Consider the following 24128-nt stretch of genomic DNA (forward strand, 5'->3'; position numbering starts at 1 on the left):
GGAGATCCCTCTCCTCACCACACTGGGATGCATTTTGAAGGCAATGTGACTACACATTTTATAGAGTGAAACTCAGCAGACTCTTCAAGAGGCCAAGCTCTTAAAAACAGCAATTCATTTTTGTAGAGGATTATAGATGATGGTGGGCAGGGGTGGGGTTGTTATGGAATTTTTGTTGTTGTTAGATATGTACAAAAGATAGAAAATGCTGCGCTCATACACACACATACATATGATGATGCCCAAATATGCTTGATGGTAGGACATGGTTGTGGATGTTTAATTCCTCCTTCTGCCTATGACTCTGCTCTGTTTGCTTCCCCTGTACTTCTGCCCTGTACTTCAGAACCATCAACGCCACAGCCAGCAGCTGGCTTTTGAGTCCTAACTTTCTAACAACCTTCCTTCCTTTTGGTGGGCGAGAATGATGCAAAGGTTTTTATTATTATTATTATTAGTAGTAGTAGGAGTACCACCACCACCAGTTGCTCAGCGACACTGCCCACGTTGATGAATCACACCACCACCAAGGAGATCTCCGGCCTAAAAACAACCAGGTGTTTCCCGTGTTTATAATGTATATACAAAATCACTGTGAACAGGTCAAAACCTTAGCAGGATTTTAAACACACTTGTAATAAAATAACAGAACGTTATGAAACAGAAGATGAAAATTTGGAGAAGTACTGTTATGAATAACAGAAGATGAAAAATTGGAGAAGTACTGATATGCAGTTGAAAATAGAATTAAAAGGGCCCATGGAAGGGACAGGGGAAAAGCCAGGAGATTCAGAGTAATCTCGAGATTTGGATTTTGTTTTATGTTTATATCTTTGAAAATCAATAAAAACGATTATGAAAACAACCACCACCAGGTGCCGAGACTGCCCCTTTCCGCCTCCCGCAAGGGCAAGCCTGGTGCAACAGCCAACCCGCCGCCTCGCGTCCTAGTCGCGCTCTCGAGACCCGCCGAGGGCCGCAGCGGAGCAGATCTCCCTCGCCGGCCAATGGAAGGCGACGCAGCCTCCCAGGGCCTGCCCCAATTGGCGGGGAGCGCCCGTCGCTCAGCTACCGCGGGGCAGGCGCGCCGTGCAGGGGAAGTGAAAGTTGGAGCGCCTGGGCCGAGGGTCCGTGGCGCGCGGGGAGCCAAAGCGCGAGAGCGGGCGGCGGGTGGGGTTCCGGCGGAGGAGAGCGGCGTCCCCGTCAGGCGGTGAGTCCGGAGCCGGGGCTCGGCGGCAGGGAGCCCCAGCGCAGCCCTTCTCCTCTCCCGTGGCCTGCACAGGGGGGGAAGAGGGATTTGGGGGGGGGAGAGCTGGGGTCTCCGCTCTCCCGACTGTCTGCTTCGTGCCTTCCGTGGGTCTTCCGACGTAAAGGCTCCTTTTTGCCTTGAACGAGCAGCAGTTCGACAGCTGTTGCTTTCCTTGCCGTGGAGGTGTTGTGCGTTCCACAGGCTGCATTTTTGCCTGTAGGGCAGCTGCTAAGGTGGCAACCTCCTATTTATTGTTACTGTTACTATAATTATAGCCCACCTGTCCTCCAAGGAGCTCGTGGTCTCCCTCTCTCCATCTTCACCTCAAAACAACCCTGCGAGGTGGGTTAGGCTGGGAGATAGTGACTGGCCCAAGGTGGCTGAATGAGGGTTTGGACCCTGGTCTCCTGGGCCCTTGTCTGAGGTTTCCTTCATCTCTGACTTTTGGCCAAGTTGGCTAGGGCTGGTGGGAGTTGACCAACAATGTATGGAGGGCACCCTTTCTAAGCACTACACTGCCTTTGCGTGTAGGCCAGTGGTTCCCACTAATAATTCTTCTTATTCAAAAAGTGAACTCCTGTTCACTTGGAGGAAGTCTAAAAGGCCATTAACTTGGTCTAACTCATTCTCGAATTGCCCCCTTTAAAAATCAAATTGCCCCCCTTTGGGGCATGTGCCCCACATTGGGAACCATGGGAGTAGGCAGAAATGCATCTGGTGCTGCTTTTCTCCTTGGCACATCTGAATTTGTAGAGGTCGTCCTAAAGCTCTTTTATTACTACTATTAAAGGCCTAAAATAGGCATCCCCAAACTCAGTCCTCCAGGTGTTTTGGGACTACAACTCCCATCATCCCTAGCTAACATGACCAGTGGTCAGGGATGATGGGAATTGTAGTCCCAAAACATTTGGAGGGCCGAGTTTGGGGATGCCTAAAAGGACAGCTGTTTGTTTCATTTTAGCATGAGTGTGCAACAGAACCATGCACACAGCTGGCTTGTTTGCATGTGTTGCAACCCCAGGGTTTTGTGAACGTGCAGGAGAGGTTCGGACCTTGGAGCCTGTGAGTTTGTGGCAGGTAGAGTGAGGAATGTATCTTGTGTCTGTGCAGGAAATGGCCCATAGGAGCGGGGAGCAGAGCCTTCGGGAAGAGCTGACCTGCGCCATCTGCTATGATCTGTTCCGAGACCCAGTCATGCTCGAATGCATGCACCATTTTTGCAGGGAGTGCATCCAGAGCTATTGGGATAAGAGCTCAAAAGTTGCCACCTGCCCCCAATGCCGGCAAAAGTTCCCCACCAGGTCCTTCCGTCCCCAGTACCTTGTTTCTGGAGTAGTGGAGACAGTTCGGAGGTGCACCTCTGAGGAACACAAGAAAAAAATGCAGGTGAGCAGCTGGGTGGCAAGACAGTGATTATTACTTCCTTTCCTCCTGGAGTGCTTCCCTCAATGAATTGTGGGGCTTGGCATTTCTCTCAGGTGGTCAACTTAGCTACAAAACAGGATGGTCAGATATGAACTAGGCAGGGGTACCTTGTACAGTAGTATGAGGGTTGCTTGGGACTGTACAGAAAGATTCAAGGAAGTGTGGGACAGACTTGTTTGGACCAAGAATTCTGGACAAGTGGAAAATTCCATTTGTCACCTTCTGATTCTAACAGAATCTCCCATCAAGCAGTCTCCCCTGCAGCCTCTGAAGCAAAGACAAATAGCACTTTGACAAAGATATTTGTGTGTCTTTTTAAAATCTCAACTCCCTGTTTCCAGCTCAGTTTGCCAGCAGATGGCTTGCCTGTCATTTGGCTGTGCAGAGCCCAGTGGATTTCTTTTCCCTGCATAATTTGCCTTACTCCTACCCCAGCGTCTTAACTCCCTGGGAGTTTCAGTCCAATGGCTGATTGTATTCTTTCTGTAGTTATTCCTCTTTGCTGTCTTGGGTCATTGCAACACTATTGTTTGCACTGGACTACCACATCACGTGAGGCGCTTAATCAAAGGTCACAGGTTTCATATTCTGTTGATTCTGCACAAAGGCTAAAAGGCATGTCAAATATTCTGGGAAGGTAAATTCCCATCATAGGCCTAGTGTGGGATTTTCAGCTTTGTGGATTTCAAGGTAAGTCAGTGACATTGAGCAAGTCATGCTCTCGTAGCTTAATTTACAGCTGGGGTTATTGGAGAGTGAGGTTTGGGATTGGCAAGTGAATAGAAGAGGAAAGGGTAGCAGTTGATCAAGCAGTAATGGAAGAACAGGAAAGCTGGGGCTGCAGAAGTCAATTCTAAAGGAGAAAAAGAACATGGCAGTTATTGTTAAGGGTAGTACCCTGGCTTTTATTTAAGAAACTCAGGGAGGTAGGACTTACCTCATTTTGCTCTTCTATCAACCCTATGAGGTGGGAAAGCAGGCTAGGCCAGAAGTTTCGCATCCTTGCTCTGTTTATTATTATGCCATCCTGGCTCTAAAATTGATAGGCAGAGACTGTTGCACACATAATGATTAAGTGTTCTATCTATCCATCTATTTCATTCTTAGACACACCTCCAAGAGGCATTTCAGTCTTGCCAGGTGGAGTGTGAGAATCTGATGAGAATGAAGCATGCAGCTGAAGAGAACATCTGCACCCTGCTGGTACCAGTACATTCCCCACTTTTCGTTCTGTGGTCGCTTTTGTTTCGTGTTGGCTTGCTCAGATGAGAAATGCCCAAGTTTCTAAAGGTGGAGGCTTCCCTACAGAGGAAGAGATGTGTTGCTCTTTTGTATTGCCGGTGAGAAAGGGCTGGAAGAGATCAATTGGGGAGTCTTAACTAGAGAAAAGAATGGACAAAAATAGAAAACAGCTGAAAGCTGGGCCTCGGCAGGCTTATCAAATCAGCAGGGCTGCAATTGGGGCGTCTTGCTGTTTTGTGACCGCCCATCTTAATGGTTGCTTTAAATCACAGGCAAAAAGATAAAGCCGCCAAATAAATGACAGTTGCTTTGGGGTTGGAGCAAACTAATTATCTGCCCAGATAACCATTGATCTGCTGACGCACCTCAGCAGAAAAGAAGATTAATACCTCTAATTGCAGCACTTTCACAGAGGGAGCTGAGCAGTAGGGAAATTACTTGGGAGTGGTATAGAGAGAGACAGCTGAAAGCCAGCAAAGAACCTCAAATTTCCCCATGTCACCAGGCTTCACATGCCAGATTTCACTTAGTCAAATCCAACCTGTTGGGTTTTTATCTTGGGGAAACAAGCAAAATGCCTCTTAAATAATAGAGGGAAGAGGGAAGCTTTTGTACATCAGGGTTTATGACACAGAATTAAACAAGACAAGTTGATTTTCTATAAGCTTCTCAGGGTCATGGACAAGGAAGGCGGGATTACCCCAAGGGCCTTTGGACAACAATGCCCATCAACACTCCCATCAGTCTTTTCCAAGCATCTTCAGGCAGGGGCATCAGAGCCACCTCAGCCTCTCCAGCACCAAAGCAAGTAAGGACCGCAGTGGGAGTTACACTGAACATGCAGCTGTTCTTAAACAGCTCTTAGCTGGACAGGTGGCAGGGAGTGCCACACAGCTGCTTGGATAACCCCCACCCACCTCCACCACCACAGCTTCAAAGTTGGAAGGAAGGAAGGGTTGGCCGCTCTTCATGCTCGCCATGGGGTAGCTCCTCACTCGCCATGCCGAGTGGAATAATGGAAACCCCTTAGGGCTAGAGCTTTGGTGTAATAGATGTCCTTCTTCACAGAGCACAGAGTCAAACAAGAGGCAGTGCTGGCCACCAATGCAAATGGCTTTAAAATAGGATTAGGCAAATTCATGGAGAGGAAAGCTGCTTGTGGCTACCAACCCTGAGGGATATGGTCTCCTTCCACTGCTGGAAGCAATATGCTTCTGAATACCAGTTGTGGAAACCAAAGGAGGGGAGAACACTGTTGTGCTTGGGTCCTTCTCATGTGTTTTCTCAATTGGCATATGTTTGGCAACTGTGAGAATAGGGTGGTGGAGTCAGTGGGCCACTGGCCTGATCCAGCAGACACTTCTTATGTGGTGAGCTTGCAGCTGGGGATTTGCCAACTAAGCGTAGTCCCTGGCTAACATCTTGGGTTGCGTCTTCCCAGTGACTTCTGTGTATTGGCAACTTTGAGAGTTGTTGGCACTAGTGACTCTCCCAAATTGTGTTTTTCATTCACAATTATTTGTTCAGCTCTAAGTCCAAGGGAGCAGTGCCAAGCTAATTCAAAACAGCACCCCATAGAATCTCCAGTAAAATTGTCTGTCTGCTGCTCAGAGCAAAGAAATATGTCAGCAAGACTCCTGGCAATGTGAGCACTTAGTAGAGCATCATTAGCTGGTAGGGCAAGTCCTAGACAGGAGCCAGATGGTTCAGCGACTGCTAAAAGCAGCTGATATCCGGCCTGAGCAGGCGCTAGCTTTGGAGAGCTGCCAGTCCTTGATTAAAAAGGATCCCGATCTCGCATGTCTCATTCTTTCCTCCTTTTATGCTAGATATGTTACAATTATTGTCATATTTAAACATAGTACACATTTGAAAGATAACATCGTCCCTGAAAGCATTTAGGTACACTCTTTATATATTTAAGCCTATCATGCTCTTTCCAAGCTCATTGTGCACTGTGGCTTTTTCACCAGTCGAGGAGACACAATGCAACAGTTCACTCTAAAACAATTGTCAGGGATGCCTAGAATGCCAATCTGAAAGCAACCAGAACCTGTGATCAGAAAACGCAAATTTTCAAATGAAGCAAGTTATAGTAACTGGCATACAGATGTTACACACACACACACACACACACACACACACACACACACACAGAGAGAGAGTTCGTTGGTTTCATTATTATTTTATTTTGAAGATTGACCAAATGGGCAGATAAGAGATGGTTATGTGTTCATATGTTATGCATTGAGTTTGCTTGTTCTGGAAAGCTGCTGTTGCTAGTGCTCAGTGGCATGCGCACACATGCAATAATTTTGCCACCTATGACATGGAAATGGGTTAGATACATCCTTATAGTCCCATGGAAGAAGGAAGAAAATGGTTGCAGTTGCAACAATGTGTAGTTGCTGTTCAGACATCTGTCTCTAAACAGTGTGGTGACCTTCTGACTTTCACACTCCCTTATCTTCTCCTTTATTTGTTACTCTGTTTATATCCCACCTTTTCTCCAAAGAGCTCAAAGTGGCATATATACTTCTTCCCCTCTCCATTTTATCCGCACAAGAACCCTGTGAGGTAGGTTAGACTGAGATGCGTGACTGGCCCAAAGTCACCCCATGGGTTTCATGGCTGAGTGGGGATTTGAACCCTGGTCTCCCAGGTCCTAGCCAATACTCTAACCACTGTTCCATGCTGGCTCTCTCTTTGCACATGACAGGATGAGAGCGAAAGCTTTCACTTTTGACTGAACCACAGTTTCTTGTTATATATGACTTCAGGAACTGTGGTCTATTTCAAGGGAAAGCTTGGGTGATCTTTTTAAGGTAGGATATGAACAAGCATTTCCCACACATGTTTTCCCCTTTGATCCTCCATTTGTTTGAGCCAGCAGACTTTTGGACTCTTACACTGCTTGTAGACTTCTCAGAGGTAGCTGGTTGGCCATTGTAGGAAATGGGAAACTGGAGTGGATGGAACTTTAGCCTGATCCAGACAGGATTTTCTTATGCTCTTATCTGTTTGTACGAGAAGACCCCCATGGGTTTGGGGTGGGGATAGTTAGTAATTTCCCAGGAGGCAAAGGTAGTATGATTAGCGACACAAATGGATTATCCTGCACCAACCATTCTAATTGGTGGGGATTGAAGGTTGGATAAAGATACCCTACCACAAGCAGGGTTGAGGGAAAAGTGAATGAGCTGTGAGTTGGCCTAACTTTAAGAGACATAATATTGTTTTAGTTGAGGCTGAAGTCTGCCAGCAACATCAAAAGGACTTGCGTGGCCTAGTTTAGGAAGCATTACTAGACACTATTGACATTGGCAAGCTGCAAGTAATGTGCACTTCAGAAGGAATAATTTGAAATCAAAATGAACTCTAATCACTGATAATGCATACTGATGTTCACTATGGAAACCCTCATATGTGATGTGTAGCAAAGACTTTTTAAAAATGGCAAATCAAATAATGAGAGACATGGATAGAGGATATATATATATATTGAGGCTGTTTTGATGCCATCCGTGAAGTGGCTTCACCTGGGCCTTTATATTTCATACTAGTCATGTCATCAGAAATGCAATACTGTACAGTTGGAGGTCAAAGATGGACAATGTGAAAGATTAGTACTTTGATAGTATTTCTTTGTCTCTGTAGTGAAAAGACCTGAATTGCTTGCAGTAAATTGGAGAGGCCAAAGGCTGTAATAGATGGGTGGGGTATAAATAATAAATAATAAGAATAGTCAATACAAAATAACCCAGTGCTACCAAGAATACAGAAGAGGTGAGGGAGCTTTTGGTTATTCTTCTCCAGTCCAAGAATAGGGGCACCATCCTCCACTCCATTTCAGTCTGGTGGGCTCTGGATAGAACATCCCACCTTGTGAAATTGTTCTTCAGAATTAGATGCTTTTTATGCTTCAGAATTAGATGCTTTTGCACTACACAATTTACAAGTGCTCCCACTGGTGAGTTGCTGGAGGTTCTGCTTCAAATTCTAGACCATCTTGCTGAGAAGCTGCTTTTAGGATGGGCTTCTGGAGTGCATCTGGTCTCCACAAGACACCTGTGGCCAAAGCTCAGCTCAAATTGGGGTTCTTGCACTCCGCATAGCAGAGATGAGCATCAGCGGCACCATTTGACAGGAGAGGAGTGAGTGTCTCAGACTCTCACTCATGCTGCCGTATCAATAAAAAAAGAGAAAGAGATAGCAGGCTTTTCTTCCACTCTTTACCCCCTTATCTGAGACTCTGCCTCTCCCTCTGCACTTCTTATGTGGAGAAGGAAAGCTGACATGTCTATCCGTTTCCAAACCTTCCTGGAGTTCAGAAAATGCTCCTATCTCTTCTTTGAGTTCTCTGTCAAGAGAGAGACACAGGGTCTTGCAGGAAGCTTTGAAGGATAGAAACAGCAGGCATCTCTGGAACTGATTACATAAGGTCAACTCCTGAGGCAATTTATCAGAAATTTATCAGGTACACTCAGCAGGAAGCAATCAGAGGAATAAGCCATAAAGAGGTATGTGGCGATCACACAGGGTCCCCGGACGTTTGACGGTCTATTGACCCTGTGCCACCACTGTGGTTGCTTTCTTCGCTGCCACCAACCCGTTTCTCACGGGTACACACAGAGTCCAGTCAGTTGTTAACATTAACAAATAATCAAATTTATTTTATAGGCATGAACAAGCTTATGGTTTCAGTTAATTTTTCTTGTCAGTTTCTTAATCTTAGTTCCTTAACTGTCCTATTCGTTCCTAACAACTTCAAACTGATTATCCCAACTAACTATCTGACTCCACCTAACAATTCCTCTCACTCTCTCGCCACACAACTCGACCAACCCACAGGCTGTTCCTCCCTCTTCCTTCTCCAACTCCCCACTCTCAACTGATTTTCACACACCTCCAACTCCTCCTATCTGTTTCCACTGGCCAATCACATCACACTCATTTTAACCCTTTCCTTATGACCCACCTAGGAGGCAAACGCCACAAGGTAGCTTCTAATTAAAGCTGTAGCAGCTCTGAAAAAGTTTAATCCATGCCGAAAAGACTGGCAATGCAGTTAAGTTTTATGGGGCCAAACAGTTGCCACCAGTAAGTCCTGAAAAAAGACAGGTGGACCAAAGAAAAATGGTATTGTAATGAAACGGCATCAGCAGTTTCTTGTAAGCAGTTCTTGAATGGTGGATGGCAATTCCCGATTACCGTATTTTTCGCTCCATAAGGTGCACCTGACCATAAGACGCACCTAGTTTTTAGAGGAGGAAAACAAGAAAAAATATATTCTGAACGAAATAGTGGATGTATGATTTTTGTGGTTCATGCTGTGGCCACAGACATGTGATCTGATGGTGAATTTGGGGTGACCCAATGCAAAATCCTGAGGATCCATGTGCTTTGTAACCACATTTTTGCACCCAGGAAACAGTGGATGTGTGATTTTTTTGGTGCCGGCTGTAGCCATGGACATGCTATGTGATCTGATGGAGAATTTTGGGTGACCCAATATAAAAATCCTGAGGATCCATGGGTTTTTACCTCCCCCCTCCCTGGCAGCCTCTGCTAGCGGCCCTTATCTCTCCTCTGATCCCACCGATCAACTGTTTCCTTTCAACACTCCCTTCCCTCTTGTTTGCCTTAGTGTCTTAGCTGGAGCAGTTTTTTGTTCCTCCTTTTCTTCTAATTTCTCTTCTTATTGCTTTAGTCTTCCTGTTTCCCCTCTTTGCAAGTTTGCTGTCTTTATCTCCCCCCTCCCAGGCAGCCTCCTTTATCTCTAGCGTCCCTTATCTCTCTCCCTGATCAGCAAACGATCAGCGGCTTTGTTTCAACACCCTCTTCCCTCTTTCAAAAAAAAAAGCATGATCTGCTTTTTGCCCCTGGGCAATTCAGCTCCAGGGACCACACATTTGCTCCATAAGATGCACAGACATTTCCCCTTACTTTTTAGGAAGAAAAAAGTGTGTCTTATGGAGCGAAAAATACGGTACACATCTGTTATGGAAGCAGCCTAGCTTTGTGACAGCAAAAATCGCTATGAAGCCAATGAACATGGATGCAAATGTTTTATATTAGAAGGGCCATAGGCTGCTCTCCCCTTGACCAACACCATATTGTGTTTTCTGTCCCGCAAATGTTTTGGCTTTACAATCCTCCTTGAATTACACAGAAGTCTGTGGATGTGGCTGAACGTGCTGCTTTCATACATAGCCCTTTTGCTGTTTCAGACAACATCTCGTGAAGTGAACTCCAAGATCCGGGCAGAATTTGAGTATCTTCATCAGATCTTGCAAGAGGAAGAGAGAGCTGTGCTGACGGGGCTGGCCAGAGAGGAAGAACAGTGGTTGATGAAGCTGGACGGAGATGCCACACGTCTCAGTATGGCGATAACTGAGCTGAAGAAGAGCATGGAGCACATTCAGAAAAAGCTTGATGAGCTGGGGAACTCATTGCTGCTGGAGGTGAGACTCATCATGCTTACAAGGCTGAGGTGGGAGGAGTTTGGGTCATGGGTGTCGGAGGCAGATTTGTATTTTCTCGCGTTTTCTCAGCCATAGGCTCCACCCTCTCCACATTCCCAGACACGTATCACACTGCACACTGGCAAGCGCTATAGTTTTCTTTTCTTTTTTTAAAATTTCTTTTTATTAAGTTCTTTTTTTAAAAAAACAAAAACATACAAAGTGAAGGAACAAAAACATACAAACGAACAACAAAGAAAAAGAAAAGAAAAAGAAAAAAGACAAAGCAACCCATAGAGAAAGAAAACAAACCAACATCAATTTATAACATAACATTGATTGACTTCCCTCCATCTCGGTTTTGGGCTATATAACCACAATACCTTTCTGCGGTATCTTTTTACAACCTCTATCTATACGTCGCAAGTTTTATGTTACACCTACTGTGATTTTAATATTTCCTAAATTTGTTTCTATGTATGTTATGAATTTGTTCCAATCGTTAATAAATTTTACGCTTTTTTGATGCCTGATTTTTTGTGTCATCTTTGCTAATTCTATATATTCGAATAACTTAATTTGCCATTCTCCAACAGTTGGGATGTTAGGGGTTTTCCAATTTTGCGCTAGCAATATCCTGGCGGCTACCATTGCGTATTGGAACATTATTTGGTCTTCTTTCTTGATCTCCTCTCCGACCATTCCTAGGAGGAAGGCTTCGGGTTTTGGGGGGAAAGTATATTTCAAATTTTTTTTTAATTCATCATAAATAAGTCCCCAAAACCTTTTCACTTCTTCACAAGCCCACCACATGTGGTGGAAATCACCCTCTTTTGTTTTGCATTTCCAGCATGTTTTGTCCCTGGTCTTATACATTTTTTCTGATTTCACAGGGGTGATGTACCATCGGTACATCATTTTTTCCATATTTTCTCGGAGTCCAACACATGCTGTGAACTTCATGTCCTTGTTCCAAAGTTTCACCCACCTATCGTAATCTAGGTTGTATCCAAGGTCTATGGCCCATTTGACCATAACTTCCTTTATCTCTTCATCCTTAGTATCCCAATCTACTAATTGATTATACATTTTGGATAAGAGTTTGGAATTACCTTCTAGTATTTCCACCTGGTATCTGGACTTTTTCTCATTCATCCCTTTTTTTTTTTTTAAGTTCGTTCCATAAGGCATTAATTTGGTGAAATTGTAGCCAACCCGTTCATTTATCCTTTAAATCTTCATATGTTCTAATTTTCCATCCTTTATCTGATCTTACCAGGAGGTCTTCATAGGTCCATCTTTGACTTTCCATGTTTAATTTTTTGATTGTTAGAATATCAATTGGTGATAGCCACCAGGGGATGTCTTTTTCTATAAGTCTTTTATTTCTGTCCCATACCTCAAGCAACGCTCTTCTAATGATATGGTTAGAGAAGCCTTTATGTACCCTCTCTTTATTGTGCCATAGATATGCATGCCAACCAAATCTGGTGTTAAATCCCTCTAAATCCAACAAATCTGTGTTTTTCAAAACAATCCATTCTTTGATCCAACACAAGCACGAGGCCTCATAGTATAGTTTCAAGTTCGGGACGGCAAACCCTCCTCTATCTCTTCGATCTGTAAGTAGTTTAAATTTAATTCTTGCTCTTTTGCCCTGCCAAATAAATCTGGAAAGGGTTTTCTGCCAATCTTTAAACATTGTTGTACCTCTAATCAACGAGATGTTCTGAAATAAAAACAGCAGTCTTGGAAGAGTATTCATCTTAATTGCGGCCATTCTTCCAGACCAGGAGAGTTTTATCCTGCTCCAGGTATCTAAGTCTTTTTTAATCTCTCTCCAGGTCCTAATATAGTTATCTTCTACTAGGTTTATGTTTTTCGTGGAGACCCAAATACCCAAATATTTCACCTTTTTCACCACCTTGATTCCTGTTTGCAACTCTAACTGGGTTCTTAAATCTTCAGCCAAGTTCTTTGTCAACATCTTGGTTTTAACTTTATTTAGCTTAAAACCGGACAGTTTTCCAAATTCTTCTAGTAGCTCTAGAACTTTACCGATACCTTTTGCTGGATCTTCTAACGATATTACCAAATCATCGGCGTAGGCCTTTAATTTATATTCTTTTGCTCCAATTCTGATTCCTCTTATTTCTGAAGTTTTCCTTATTTTATTTGTAATTACTTCCAGCACCATAATAAATAAGAGATACCTATAGTTTTCTATGGATTGATTTACCAAGCAAGGGTGTCATCTTGTATTTCATTCTATGCATTCAGGAAGTGGGGTGAGGCTTAAAAAATCCTGGAGTCGGAGCTGGAATGGACCTCAGAAGTCATCTAGTTCAACCCCTTGCTAGTGCAGGAAATCCACCATGGCAGCATACCTGATTGGTGACCATTCGGCCTTTGTATAAGATGCAGTGAGACCTGGGAGTGGGTCATGGTTTTGTGGGGGGGGGGAGAATGCGTGTTCGAAGAAGTCTTTCCATATTTTAAACTCCGGACTGAAAATGTTTGTCTCTATCAATAATATGTTTTTCTGCCCTAGACCAGAATTAGGCCTTGTCAATGTCTGCCAGATAACATTGTCATAGATGGCAAATAACTGTTGGCCTTTGCATTGAGATGTAAAGAAGTTTATCTGCCATTAAAAGTGTGGCTTCCCAATTCCCTCTCTCTTTTAAACAGAGGTGAGACAGTGGCTGGAACAGTTCTCTCACCACAAAAAACCCCCCAACATTACAGCTTTCTATTTGCCACTTCCAACATAAAGGAAAACGTGTGCCTGCCATTTTCTTCCCCAGCCTCCCCTCTTGCCCCATGGTAAGAGGCAGCCCTTTCCATCTCCCTCTAAGATTGAAGTATTGCTGGTTGCTTGGTGTGATGCTTTTCCATAGTTGGTTGCCACGGTTACTGCAGCAGGATTGTGCTGTGAAGTGACCGAGGTAGCCTTTGCTAGGAGGTTTAAGCTTGCTTCTCCAGCAGGATCTGCTTGTGCATGCTGTGAGAATCATGGTCCTTAACCTCTGACAGGCATGAAGAAGCAGTTCGGGCTTGGAGACCAGTTCTGTCGTAAGAACTAGCTACTCTTGGAAGTAGGGATGAAGTGCTTAGTTTCAGCCAAGGTTACTGTATTGTGTGCCTTCGGACCATACTGCGCTGTGCTGTGCAGGTCTGCATGAAAATACTTGTGTGTTTTTTCTAAATGTCTCAAATACTCCTTTCCTTATCTATCTCCTTCCATCATCAGACTCCTGTGGGGTGGCTGGTAGTGATACTCCCTTGGCTTTTATTTTACTGCTTGTATAATTCTGAAATTTTAAATGCAAGCTGCCTTGAGGGTGCTTGTTAGAGCCAAAAGGTGGGTTATCATTTCTTTTGATAGGCAAGTACATGTATGTCCTCACTTCTCAGTCAAGATTATGCATATTTTCAGCCTCTTTACGGGCCAGAGGTACAGTATGACTAGGGAAATGTTGTTATGTGTGTATGGCATGCTCTCCTGACAGCTGACAGTGATACCATCTAGGTTCCAGGCTTTTGAGTCTTGGTGATATGAGGAACTTGCCTTCTCTTGCATCTCTCTTTTGCTTACAGAAGCCAGTGTTCATATATCAGAACTAGCCCATACCCCTTCAGAATTTGCTGCCACCTCATTCATTCATTTATTCATTATATTACATTTATATACCAACTTTCATCCATCATGCAACTCAAGGCAACATCCCATGTGGTTCCCAGGCAGCCACTTCAAATTGTAGGGCCATAATTATGTTTTTAATTGTCTGTACTTCAGTACAGATGCAAAAAATGGACAGGAGAATTTACTTGACAGGAGACTTTACTTGAGCTGCAATAAGGATTAAGTGAGGGGTTTTGTTAATTTTCTCCTTTTTTTTCTTTTTCTTTTTGCAGGTGGAAAATGTGTCTGTTAGGTACGTGCCTGGAAAGAAAAAAAGCAGCTTTTGTTTTCATGAGCCTCTTATTTTACCTGCTCAGCTGGCAGGGGTGGGGGGACGGACTGTTATCGCTGTAGCTTTTAAAGCATTGGAAAATAATTATTGGGAGAGAAGCTGTTGGGGAATATAGGAGATCTCTCCTTCTGGGCATTGTTGCATAGATGTGCTGACCTCAGGGTTCAGGATGTGAATGCAAAAGCACTGAGGTGCACCCAGGATTTAACTGCTTTCATAAGGTCCTCCCACATTACTTCAATGGTCTTCTGGGGCCACTATGTTTATGTTCTAATAGCCTCAGAATACAAGTTGCCGGAAATCACAGGTGGGCAGAGTGTTGTGCTCAGGTCTTGTTTGCCTGCTTCCTATGGGCATCTGGTTAGCCGCTGTGGGAAAAGGAAGCTGGAATCGGGGCCTTTGGACTGGTCCTGCTGGCCTCTTTTTGTGTTCAACAAGGAGGGTTGGCAAATGAGCCTAAATAAATTTTGCAGGTCACCAAGGTGAATGCACCTCACCTGCCATATAATGTTGTCTGTCAGCTACTTGAAAACCTGGCTTTTTTATTTTATTTTATTGTAGCCTGGGAAAGCAAGGATGAGGGGACAGGTTTAATGAGCCACCCAGGGGCTGTGCTTTGGTGGCCTGCCTTAAAATGATTATCGCTCTCTCAAGTTGTGGAGCTGCCAAGCCTCTCTAATGGCTAAACTTGGGCGAATCTCGCATGCACAGCCATATCCCACCTCTTGGCTGAAAGATTGCCAGAGCAATTCATTTCCCAGCTTACTTTGCTGGGGAGAAAGGAGAGCAAATACATCCATATAAGATAGGTTTGAGACTGCTCCTTGGTGAAACTGGTGGATTCTATTTTATTATCATGCATGTTTCCATTCTGGAAGTTGGCTTCCATGGAACTTGTGGCTGACCACCTTCTGTCTCTCTAGGCAGTAGGCTACTTAGCCACTGAGGCAGAGGAGAACCAGTGGCCTGCTTATGTCAGAATCCACCCCACTCCAAGGTGGAGTACTGAAACCCCTAGGAGTTGCGTCCTTTTCCAAAGATACCTCACTCTTGAAATACCTGCCTAAGAGGGGTTGTTCAGTAGAGATAGTGCTTTGCCCTTTGACCTAGGATCCCAGGGAGTACTCAGATTACAAGGACAGGAGAGGCACATCTTTTGTGATGGCCCCTTAGCTACTGTTTTTAGAAAGCTAGAAGGAAAGGGGGAAAGACATGATTTGGCCCCCACAATAATTTGAGGACGCTCCCTGCCATTATGTGCACCAAGCAAATGGCTCTGGCCAAGCCACAACTGCCTTATTGTCCCATCCTTATGCTGGATGAAGCACTTTCAGATTGGTTAGGAGTCACTTTCTAAACTCCAGAACTTCCTTATCTGGAATCTTGTTTTGCTCAGCAGACACTTTTTTCTGCTCCAGGCCAGCGGTGCAGGTGAAAGAGTTGACCGCCTTTAATATAGAGCAGCACAAGGACCGGTATGATGGACCTCTGCAGTTTATATTTTGGAGAAGGATGCTGAAATCGATCTGCACAGGTGAGTCACGCCCACCCGCCAATTGCAACAGAGCATACTGGGGATATGGGAACAGAACAGAGTTCATAGACTCGTTTGATGACACCCTACCCAGTTTCTTTCTTAGAATTATCATTAATTTGATTAATAGTTGAATCCTGGTATATTCTCTTCCTACAGCTCCTGTTCCTCTGACCTTGGACCCTGAATCAGCTCACCCTAACCTTGTCATCTCCAAAGACCTGACGGCAGTGACAGAGAGGAAGACGCCCCAGTCTGTGCCCAGAAGCCCCAGCCGCTTCCTGCAGTGTGTGAATGTGCTGGCGAAGGAGTCCTTTGGGAGTGGAAGACATTACTGGGAGGTCTGGGTGGGCACCAAGACCAAGTGGGACCTGGGAGTGGCAGCGGACTCAGTGGACCGGGCAGCAAGAGTCAAGCTATGCCCCAAGAATGGCTACTGGGCTATACGGCTGCGGGAGAAGTCTCGTTATTGGGCTGCAGCCTCTCCCTGGGTGCGCCTGAATCCTGGGCGTTTGCTGAGAAAAGTAGGTGTCCTGCTGGACTGCAAGGCAAGGAAGGTGGCCTTTTATAATGCCGAGGACATGTCCCTTCTCTTCACCTTCCACCAGGTCAGGGCACGCAGGTTCTACCCTTTCTTCAGCACTTGTTTCGGCGATGGCGAGAATGCTGAGCCCATGAGGATCTGCCACCTGAACCTGTAGGAACATCCTGAAGTCTGATTCCATTCAGCAAGACTTGGTGGGTCCCTCTTGTTTCCTGGGAACACATAAGTTCTACCCTGTGTGTCTCCCCGCTGTGATGAACAAGTTAAGGGAAACTGACCGGTTTTGCAAAAAGGTTTAAGAAAACCACAACCCACTCTTCTATTTCATAGGACAAACACCACCTCTTAGAATGCATAAAACAATATCAACATGATGGAATGTATTAGAATAGATATTAAAGCAGATGATTAAGAAGAATCAGTCGGTTCCTGGTTCATTTTTCCCCCTAATTATAATTACGTCCCCTTCTCCAGGTTAATGCCTTCTTCTGTCTGGTGTACTTAAAGGGCCTTGTGCTTTGTGGATGGTGCTGCCTGGTCATTTCTGCCAGCTGTATAAGATAGGAATACAGCCCAAAGCACTAGGGGTCAGTAACACATACAACCACAACCATTGGACACTTTGACCTGCATTCTGACTTACAGACACATACAAAAACACAGGTGTAGAAAAGCTGGAGCCAAAAGTGATAATGGCAGAGACTAGGATAGTTTGTTGGTTGCATTCATAGCTCGCCTTTTCTCCAAGGAGCTCAATGTGACATATATGGTTCCCTCCCCTTCTCGTTTAATCTCCACGTCAACTCTCCGAGGTAAGGTAGGCTGAAAGAAAGTAACTGGCCCAAGGTCACCCAGTGAGCTTCATGGCCAAGTGGGGATTTGAACCCTGGTCTCCCAGGTCCTATTCCAACACTCTTAACAACTACGCCACACTTAAAACTACCCCCCGGCTCTGCAACACATACACTCATGCAATACACAGCACAACATAATCATTCATACTAGTCATACATAGTTGTGGAGGAAATTAGATTGTCAAAATAAGACTGGGCACAGTGAAGAGCTGAATAATGGTGCTGAATAAAGCAGTGCAACCTAAGTGGCAACAAGAATGGCAGATTGCAGGAGAGAGGATTGGGATCGGTGCACCTTCATGGACTAAGTCCGCATTGGCAGAGCTATGCTCCATGGACGAACCATTGGATGATAGAATTGCATTGGCGCATTGCAGCACAGTAGTTCAGAGTAGCTTGTATATTTGGCAGAGATGCATAAGAGGCCTTTGTGCCAGTTTTGGCCTGTGCCAGGACGCCACGGTTTGTTTTCATTATATTTCACATCCTCTTGCCGTACCGCTTTTTAAAAATAATAATAAATGCTTGCTTCTGCCCATTCTTCCACAAGAGTTTTCAGTTTCACAAGCTGGCATTGTTTTTGCAGCAGTGCACAAAATGCTCAATCAATCAGTCTTTTACCCAGTGTTGACACTGAAGAATTTCTTCATACGAAGAGTGGAATTTCCTTTTGCAAGGGTGTTTTTTCAGTGGGTATAAGGAGTTCCTGTTCTTGGTGCAGGGCTGCATTTTGCCAGCAGAGGGCTCTGCATGCTAACAGAAGACGCTGAGTGATGGGGTTGAAGCTCAGCAGTTGCTGCATGCCTTTCATATTTGGCATTGAATTCTTAGCCAGTTATTTGCAAGATTGTTCTAGCATGCAGCAGCCTTTCTTTATCAGGAGCCATATAGAAAGGGTTAACAAAGTTATCTGCTTGTCAAGATTAGCTATTTCAAAGTATAGCAGGCTGAGTTCTCCTTCTGCCTGCCACAGTCAAATTTTACAGTAACAGCAATTTTACAAATCTGCCTCTCAAATTTTACAGTAACTTCCATCGCTGCCCGCAAGACTTACTTGGTCATAAAAGATCCAAAAATCTGCCAATGTGTTTTAGAATTCTTTACAAGATCTGACAGTAGTAGTTTTTTTTAAAAAAAAATTGACAGTGTACAATTAAATTAATGGAGTTGAAAAACTATTAATTTAGTTTTAATACAGATATATGTATATATAATTATAGTTTTAATTCTATTAATTTTTACTTGTTTTTAAATTTTTTTTCCTGTTTTTAGCTGTTCTTATAGTAAGCTGCCTTGAGTCCCTTTGGGGGGGAATGCAGGGTATCAACAACAGCAACAGCAATCCTGCAAAACAGGGTGGACCAGCTGCTCAATTGATAGAACACAATAACTTAAGTATTTAAATGAATATTTTCCCATCTAATGTCCAGTTTTACACGCTGTATTAAACCATTATTTTGGGTTTATCACAATACAAACTAAATTATCTTAGCTGCCTACACAGTTCAACCTGTGAATCGGAAATTAAAATAACATCATTAGCACAATAAAAGGATAACTATCTAATTGCAGCCTACTTTCACAGTGCAAAGATGATTGCTTTTTAAGAAGGGCGCTACATCCTTTAAAAACAATTTTAAAAGTACATCCCTAGCAACAGTTCTAGCAGGTAAAGTTATTCCAGAATACATCCTTATGAAGGAGCTTAATAGTTTTAAATAAATACCTACTGATTGCAGCTTTCTCCAAAAAGCATTAGGGAGGGATAGAGTCAAAGTCTGCTTTCAAGTCATTGAGAGCCCTGAATCTGCTTCTCTGTGCTTGCCAAGGTATTTGTTGATAATGCGCTTCAGCAACAAGCATTGATCAATAGTTGAATAGTCATGACTCTTCCACTCTGAGAGATTCAGTGCCTGTCTCATGCAACCCATGCGCATGAAGCCATTGCACAACTGCTCTGTGTTAAGCATACAACTGCACGAGGTAAGCTGTGCTCACTCGATGTGACTGACTGAACCCCTTTTAAATGAAGGCAGTGGCAATTTGAAGCAGGGACCAAAACTGGTGCTGGGCCCTTCCCCTACCAACCTGTATCCATCCAGATAGAGTTGGATTCCCAGCTCCCATCATCCTTGACCATTGGCCATGCTGGCTGGAGCAGACGGGAGTTGGAATCTAACCTGTGGGTTAACCACCAAGGACACACACATTGTTGGGGGCAATTTGCTAGTCTTTGAACCTGGCCAGGACAAATGTGAAGGGGGGGGGAGGCAGTAGATGCAAGAAGAGATCAGCTAGCCCCCCCGCCCTTTCCCTGCTTGAAATTGCTTCCACCCCTGCAATGTGGTTCAACTGAGTTTTGAAAACACAAGATCCCATCTAGATCTGCCCCACAGCCTTCCTAGTGCAGCTTTAGTGGCTAGTGCACAACTGTACTGCACAGGGGTTAGAGGCACAATGTGCTTGTTCAGGCTCCATTGCTTCTCCTTGACCTGCTAGAGCTATTCTCCACAACTTTTGACTTTTGGGGTTTTTTAAATATAAAAAATACTGTTCTCAAAATGAAAGATGAGAGTCCCATTCGTTTGAGGAATGTAACAAATGGCGCCTGATTCTGCTATTTGTTTAGATTCCTAAGACGGAGGTTGGAGTGACAGGTTTGGACTCTTTTCAGAGCTGCTTTAATACTTGGAGGAAAGGGGCGGGGGTTGGGGATCACCTCCTGGCTAAGAAACCCTCGTCTGTCAGCAGCCTTTCTAATGGGTGAGATTATACGGAGCCTTTCTGTAGCTCAAGGCTTTCAACAAGCCTGGTGGATCCAGGCCCAGCGGGCAAAACAAACATATCCATTGGCAGAAGCCAGCAGCTTTGAGGGGTGAGACACTGGTTGAAGATACTGTACTTGATGGATTGGTCACAGTTATCTAATCTTAACAGCAGCCAGGGATTGCCAGTGTCCTATTATTTTACCCTGGCACTGAATGAAGCAGATCTGTTCGTTTCCCAGAAGCTCATCAATCTGGTTTAAAAGTGTTACAGGAAGGCCCAAAGGCTTTGTGAGAAGGCTCCTTCCCACTTTCCCAGTGCATAGGAAATGTACATTCACATCTCAAACTTGTCCTCATTAAAACTCAAAATTTTAATAAAGCATGCCAAATGTATGTGAAGTCAATGAATGTAAGCTTGATTACAAAGTGTGAACAAAAGCAGTAAGTGGAATAGACAAAAAGTGTGGCGGAGGAATTGATCCAACCAAGTGCGCTTCCTTCAGGGACATTCAGAGGACAGTGTTTCAAAATTCAGGTGTGCTACACCTCTTCTATTTCTTAGGACAGCATAGGAAACAATTAGAGGTAGCACATTTGAATTTTGCATTACTGATCGCTGAATCCCTATAGCATCTGAAACATATTAGGTCAACAAATCCCCTCCTTTCTTTGGTCGGCCCCATTGCCTTTTGCATTTGTTGCTACTTGCTTTATTTTGAGGGCAGGTTCCCATTTTTGTTGGGGCTTTGATCACTCAATGTGCTTGTTTTTGCACAGTTTGGAATATTTCAGTAATGACTTGGAGCATGTAAGGAAGCAGGATAAATGCATTCCTGCAGCAAACAAAAAGTACTAAGCTTTTCTCAATTCTGAGGTTCTTACAAATGGCAGGAGCTTGTTCCTTTTTAAGTGAAAGCTGAGGAACAGGGCACTATGGTTCACCTTGGGGGGAGCATTGTTCTCATACACATGCACCCCTGCAGATGTCCGTGCATCTCCTTGCATGTATATCATGGTATCTGGCCTTAGCTCAGTCTGCCTCTGACACATGTAAGCCATATCTAAATTTTCTAACAATACCTAAGTACAGAAGAGTTTTGCCCTCCAAGATCCTAGATGACAGATTCACCCAAGTTCCCTTCAATGGCAGATACGATCCTTGTAACCATTTAGAGTTTGAAACACTCTTAGGTCTTCTACTAAAGCTTCTGTCAATGTTAGAGAACCCATAACGGGTGGAGGAATGCATAATTTATCTCCTTAGGAGGCAGTTTCCTGGTTGATCCTTGGAGACCCTTTCAAGTGTCTACTTTGAGCGGTCTAATAAATCCAGTGCTTTTTTTTCTAAAAAATTTTTTTGGGGTACTCTCAGTTTCCTACTCATATTGAAATACTGCCCCTCAATGAAGCCAAACTTAGATTCACAAAATGTTTAGGGGTATCTGTACCCCTGAAAAAAGCACTATGACCAAACAGGTGCCATTCATCATTTGAATGTTGTAATTAATTTCCCTTATACCTGCTATGATTGTGAGTTCCCAACTTTTCACTGTTAATAATTAATCATTGGTTCTACTGAGGCTGTGATTGTACACTACTTTTTCTTTTGTACTTTATTTAATGGTTGATCAAGCATAATAAATATTTGATTGATTCAATTGATTTACCTAACCCATTCTTATGGAGCAAAGTCTTGTGGAGCAAAGCAACTTAGAGTTGACAGAGATGCTGACTTTGTGTATAGCAAACCAGATTGGGTGGGGGAGAATAATTTATGGAAGAATGTGTGTTGCAGATACTGTATTATTTGAAGGTTGGGGGTGGGGATCTCTTTGAGGTGCATCCATGTGACTGCTACCCACGTTATTGGTTAGGCACTGTAGAATATAGTCAAAAATTAAGGAAGAGTGCTTGGGAAAGTCATAGAACCCTTTCCCCAGAAAGTGCTTAGGCTGAATGGAAAACTTACTGCTTGTGCTGGTGCTGTGAACATCACCATAAAACTGAGTGGATGTATCCATATACCAATACAGGCTAATTTCCCTTTAAAAAAAAAAACTTTATTGAAAATTTTAAAAACAATTACCAAACATAAAGTGTTGTCTTCCAAGACAAATACATGTACAGATGTTAAGTATTGTATGCAGTCATACACATGGCATCAAAACAAACTTGGAAAATCTTTGTACATTACTGAATAAGTTTGCATCTACAGAGTAGACTTCAATCTAAAGCATTAAGATAATTTATGTTGTAAGTGGCTGCTGTAAGACAGAAGGGAGATTACTGTACTATTGTTAATAAATGATATAAATTAAAGAGTCAAGCCTGTCTTTGTTGTTGTTCCTCTTATCACCACTCGATGGTGAGTTAAGCATTCCATAAGTGCCATATTCCACACATATAGGGTCCGAGATGTGGGTTACAGACAGTGGAGAGAAGGCACACTGCAGCAGCACCTCCCAGCCACGCAATAAACAACCCACAGATCTTAAGAGATAAGAATATGGACCATAGCAGCCAAGCTTCTCTTTTCCTGCTCCTGATTCATTTCATTACATTCATGTCCCACCTTACTGAATGGAACCCAAAGTAGTGTATATGTGATTCTCAGGCAACCACCCATCCAAGCACTGAGACACACACACACACACACACACACACACACACACACACACACAGCCTGCTTAGCTTTGCATGCTTTCAAACCATATCCCCTCAGAGGAAGTAAAAAGAGTGGGCCATTATCCCATGGTTGCTTCTTCAAAACATCCTACATGGAGGAGCTGATCTAACCTGTACAGTGGTACCTCAGGTTAAAAACTTAATTCGTTCCGGAGGTCCGTTCTTAACCTGAAACTGTTCTTAACCTAAGGTACCACTTTAGCTAATGGGGCCTCCCGCGGCTGCCGAGCAATTTCTGTTCTCATCCTGAAGCAAAGTTCTCAACCCGAGGTACTATTTCTGGGTTAGCAGAGTCTGTAACCTGAAGCATCTGTAACCCAAGGTACCACTGTATTAGCTTAAGTATACATGTCACATTCAGCTTGCCAAATGGCCAAAGTCTGCCATTCCCCTGCAATGACCATGCAATAGGCCACCATCTGTTTTCTCCAAGGTATGCGTCCGCTGTGTATGATTTGTACAAATCGGAAAGGGAGCTGCTTTTGGACAGAAGGAATACTCTCGGTGGGAGAGTCTCTGCTGGGTGTTTATTTGATTTTTCGTTCTCTCGGGCTGTTATGCTAGTGTGTCATCTTCCAAGAATCAGCTTCTTTTGTGTTAAACAACAGCTCTGAGTCTTGGCCTGTTCCTTCCAGAGTCTCAAGCCATTTGTAGCTCCACCACCCAGTGTTGCCTGTGCGGGACCCAGGGAGTTTATGCAACCCATTTTTGTCTGTGGATGTCCTGGAACAGAGCTAGCTCCCTTACAGCCTGCTGGCCACAGATGAAATGAAAACAGAATAGCAAAGGGGTTGTTTGTTTGAGATCTCCTGTGGGGAAAGGAAAAATAAAGTTCCTGGGGATGTTTTGTCCGTGTGCAGCCTATAAGAAAAGGTGAAGACTGTTTAATTCAATGAAGAAGCTGGCTGACCCACACATATGCAGCAACAAGACTAAATCTAATGTCTCTGGAACAAGAAAAAAAAACATTTTTTCTTTCCTGGCTGTACCAACACAACAGTGATATAGGGTTAGCCTGGGTGATTTGTATGAATTTACCTTTACAAAAGACTTTACGAAACAATATTAACTTCTGTTTTTTAGAAGCCAGATAATTTCAATCTCTGCTTTAAAAGGAGGGAGGATTGGAAATGGCTGGCCCAAGGCATTGTGCTGCCTGTGACAGAATAACAAATGCCAACTGCCCCACTCCCCAAGTCAAGCTGCAAAATTCTCAAGGCTGACCAGATTATTTTGCAGCCTCCCATAATCTCAAAATCACCTGCTCATCACAATCTCCATAGTGATATTTTGTTGCTGCCCTGATCCATCTCCTGACCTGAGCACTTCTGACAAAAGAAACAAAACATACCCATTTACAGTGGTACCTCGGGTTACATATGCTTC

The 24128-nt window shown here is 43.9% G+C and overlaps 1 protein-coding gene and 1 long non-coding RNA gene across 2 annotated transcripts; one reads left to right on the forward strand and one right to left on the reverse strand.

Annotated features, from left to right (window-relative positions):
- Window positions 1-1007: 1007 nt before the first annotated feature.
- On the forward strand, window positions 1008-16853 carry LOC310753440 (zinc-binding protein A33-like; the record flags this gene model as incomplete). The annotated part of the gene is given in 8 exon segments (XM_083594751.1): window positions 1008-1122; window positions 1125-1210; window positions 2360-2635; window positions 3782-3877; window positions 10147-10380; window positions 14299-14318; window positions 15776-15891; window positions 16051-16853. Coding segments are annotated over 8 exon segments (1485 nt in total). The 3' UTR covers window positions 16593-16853.
- A 946-nt stretch (window positions 16854-17799) lies between these two features.
- On the reverse strand, window positions 17800-22458 carry LOC310753444. The gene is made up of 2 exons (XR_014543354.1): window positions 19470-22458; window positions 17800-19409 (listed from the first exon to the last, which is right to left on the reverse strand). It is a non-coding gene; the product is annotated as an uncharacterized lncRNA (long non-coding RNA).
- Between the last annotated feature and the right edge of the window lie 1670 nt (window positions 22459-24128).

This window comes from Podarcis filfolensis (genome assembly GCF_964270895.1).
Source record: "Podarcis filfolensis genome assembly, chromosome: 2".
Classification (NCBI taxonomy): Eukaryota; Metazoa; Chordata; class Lepidosauria; order Squamata; family Lacertidae; genus Podarcis; species Podarcis filfolensis.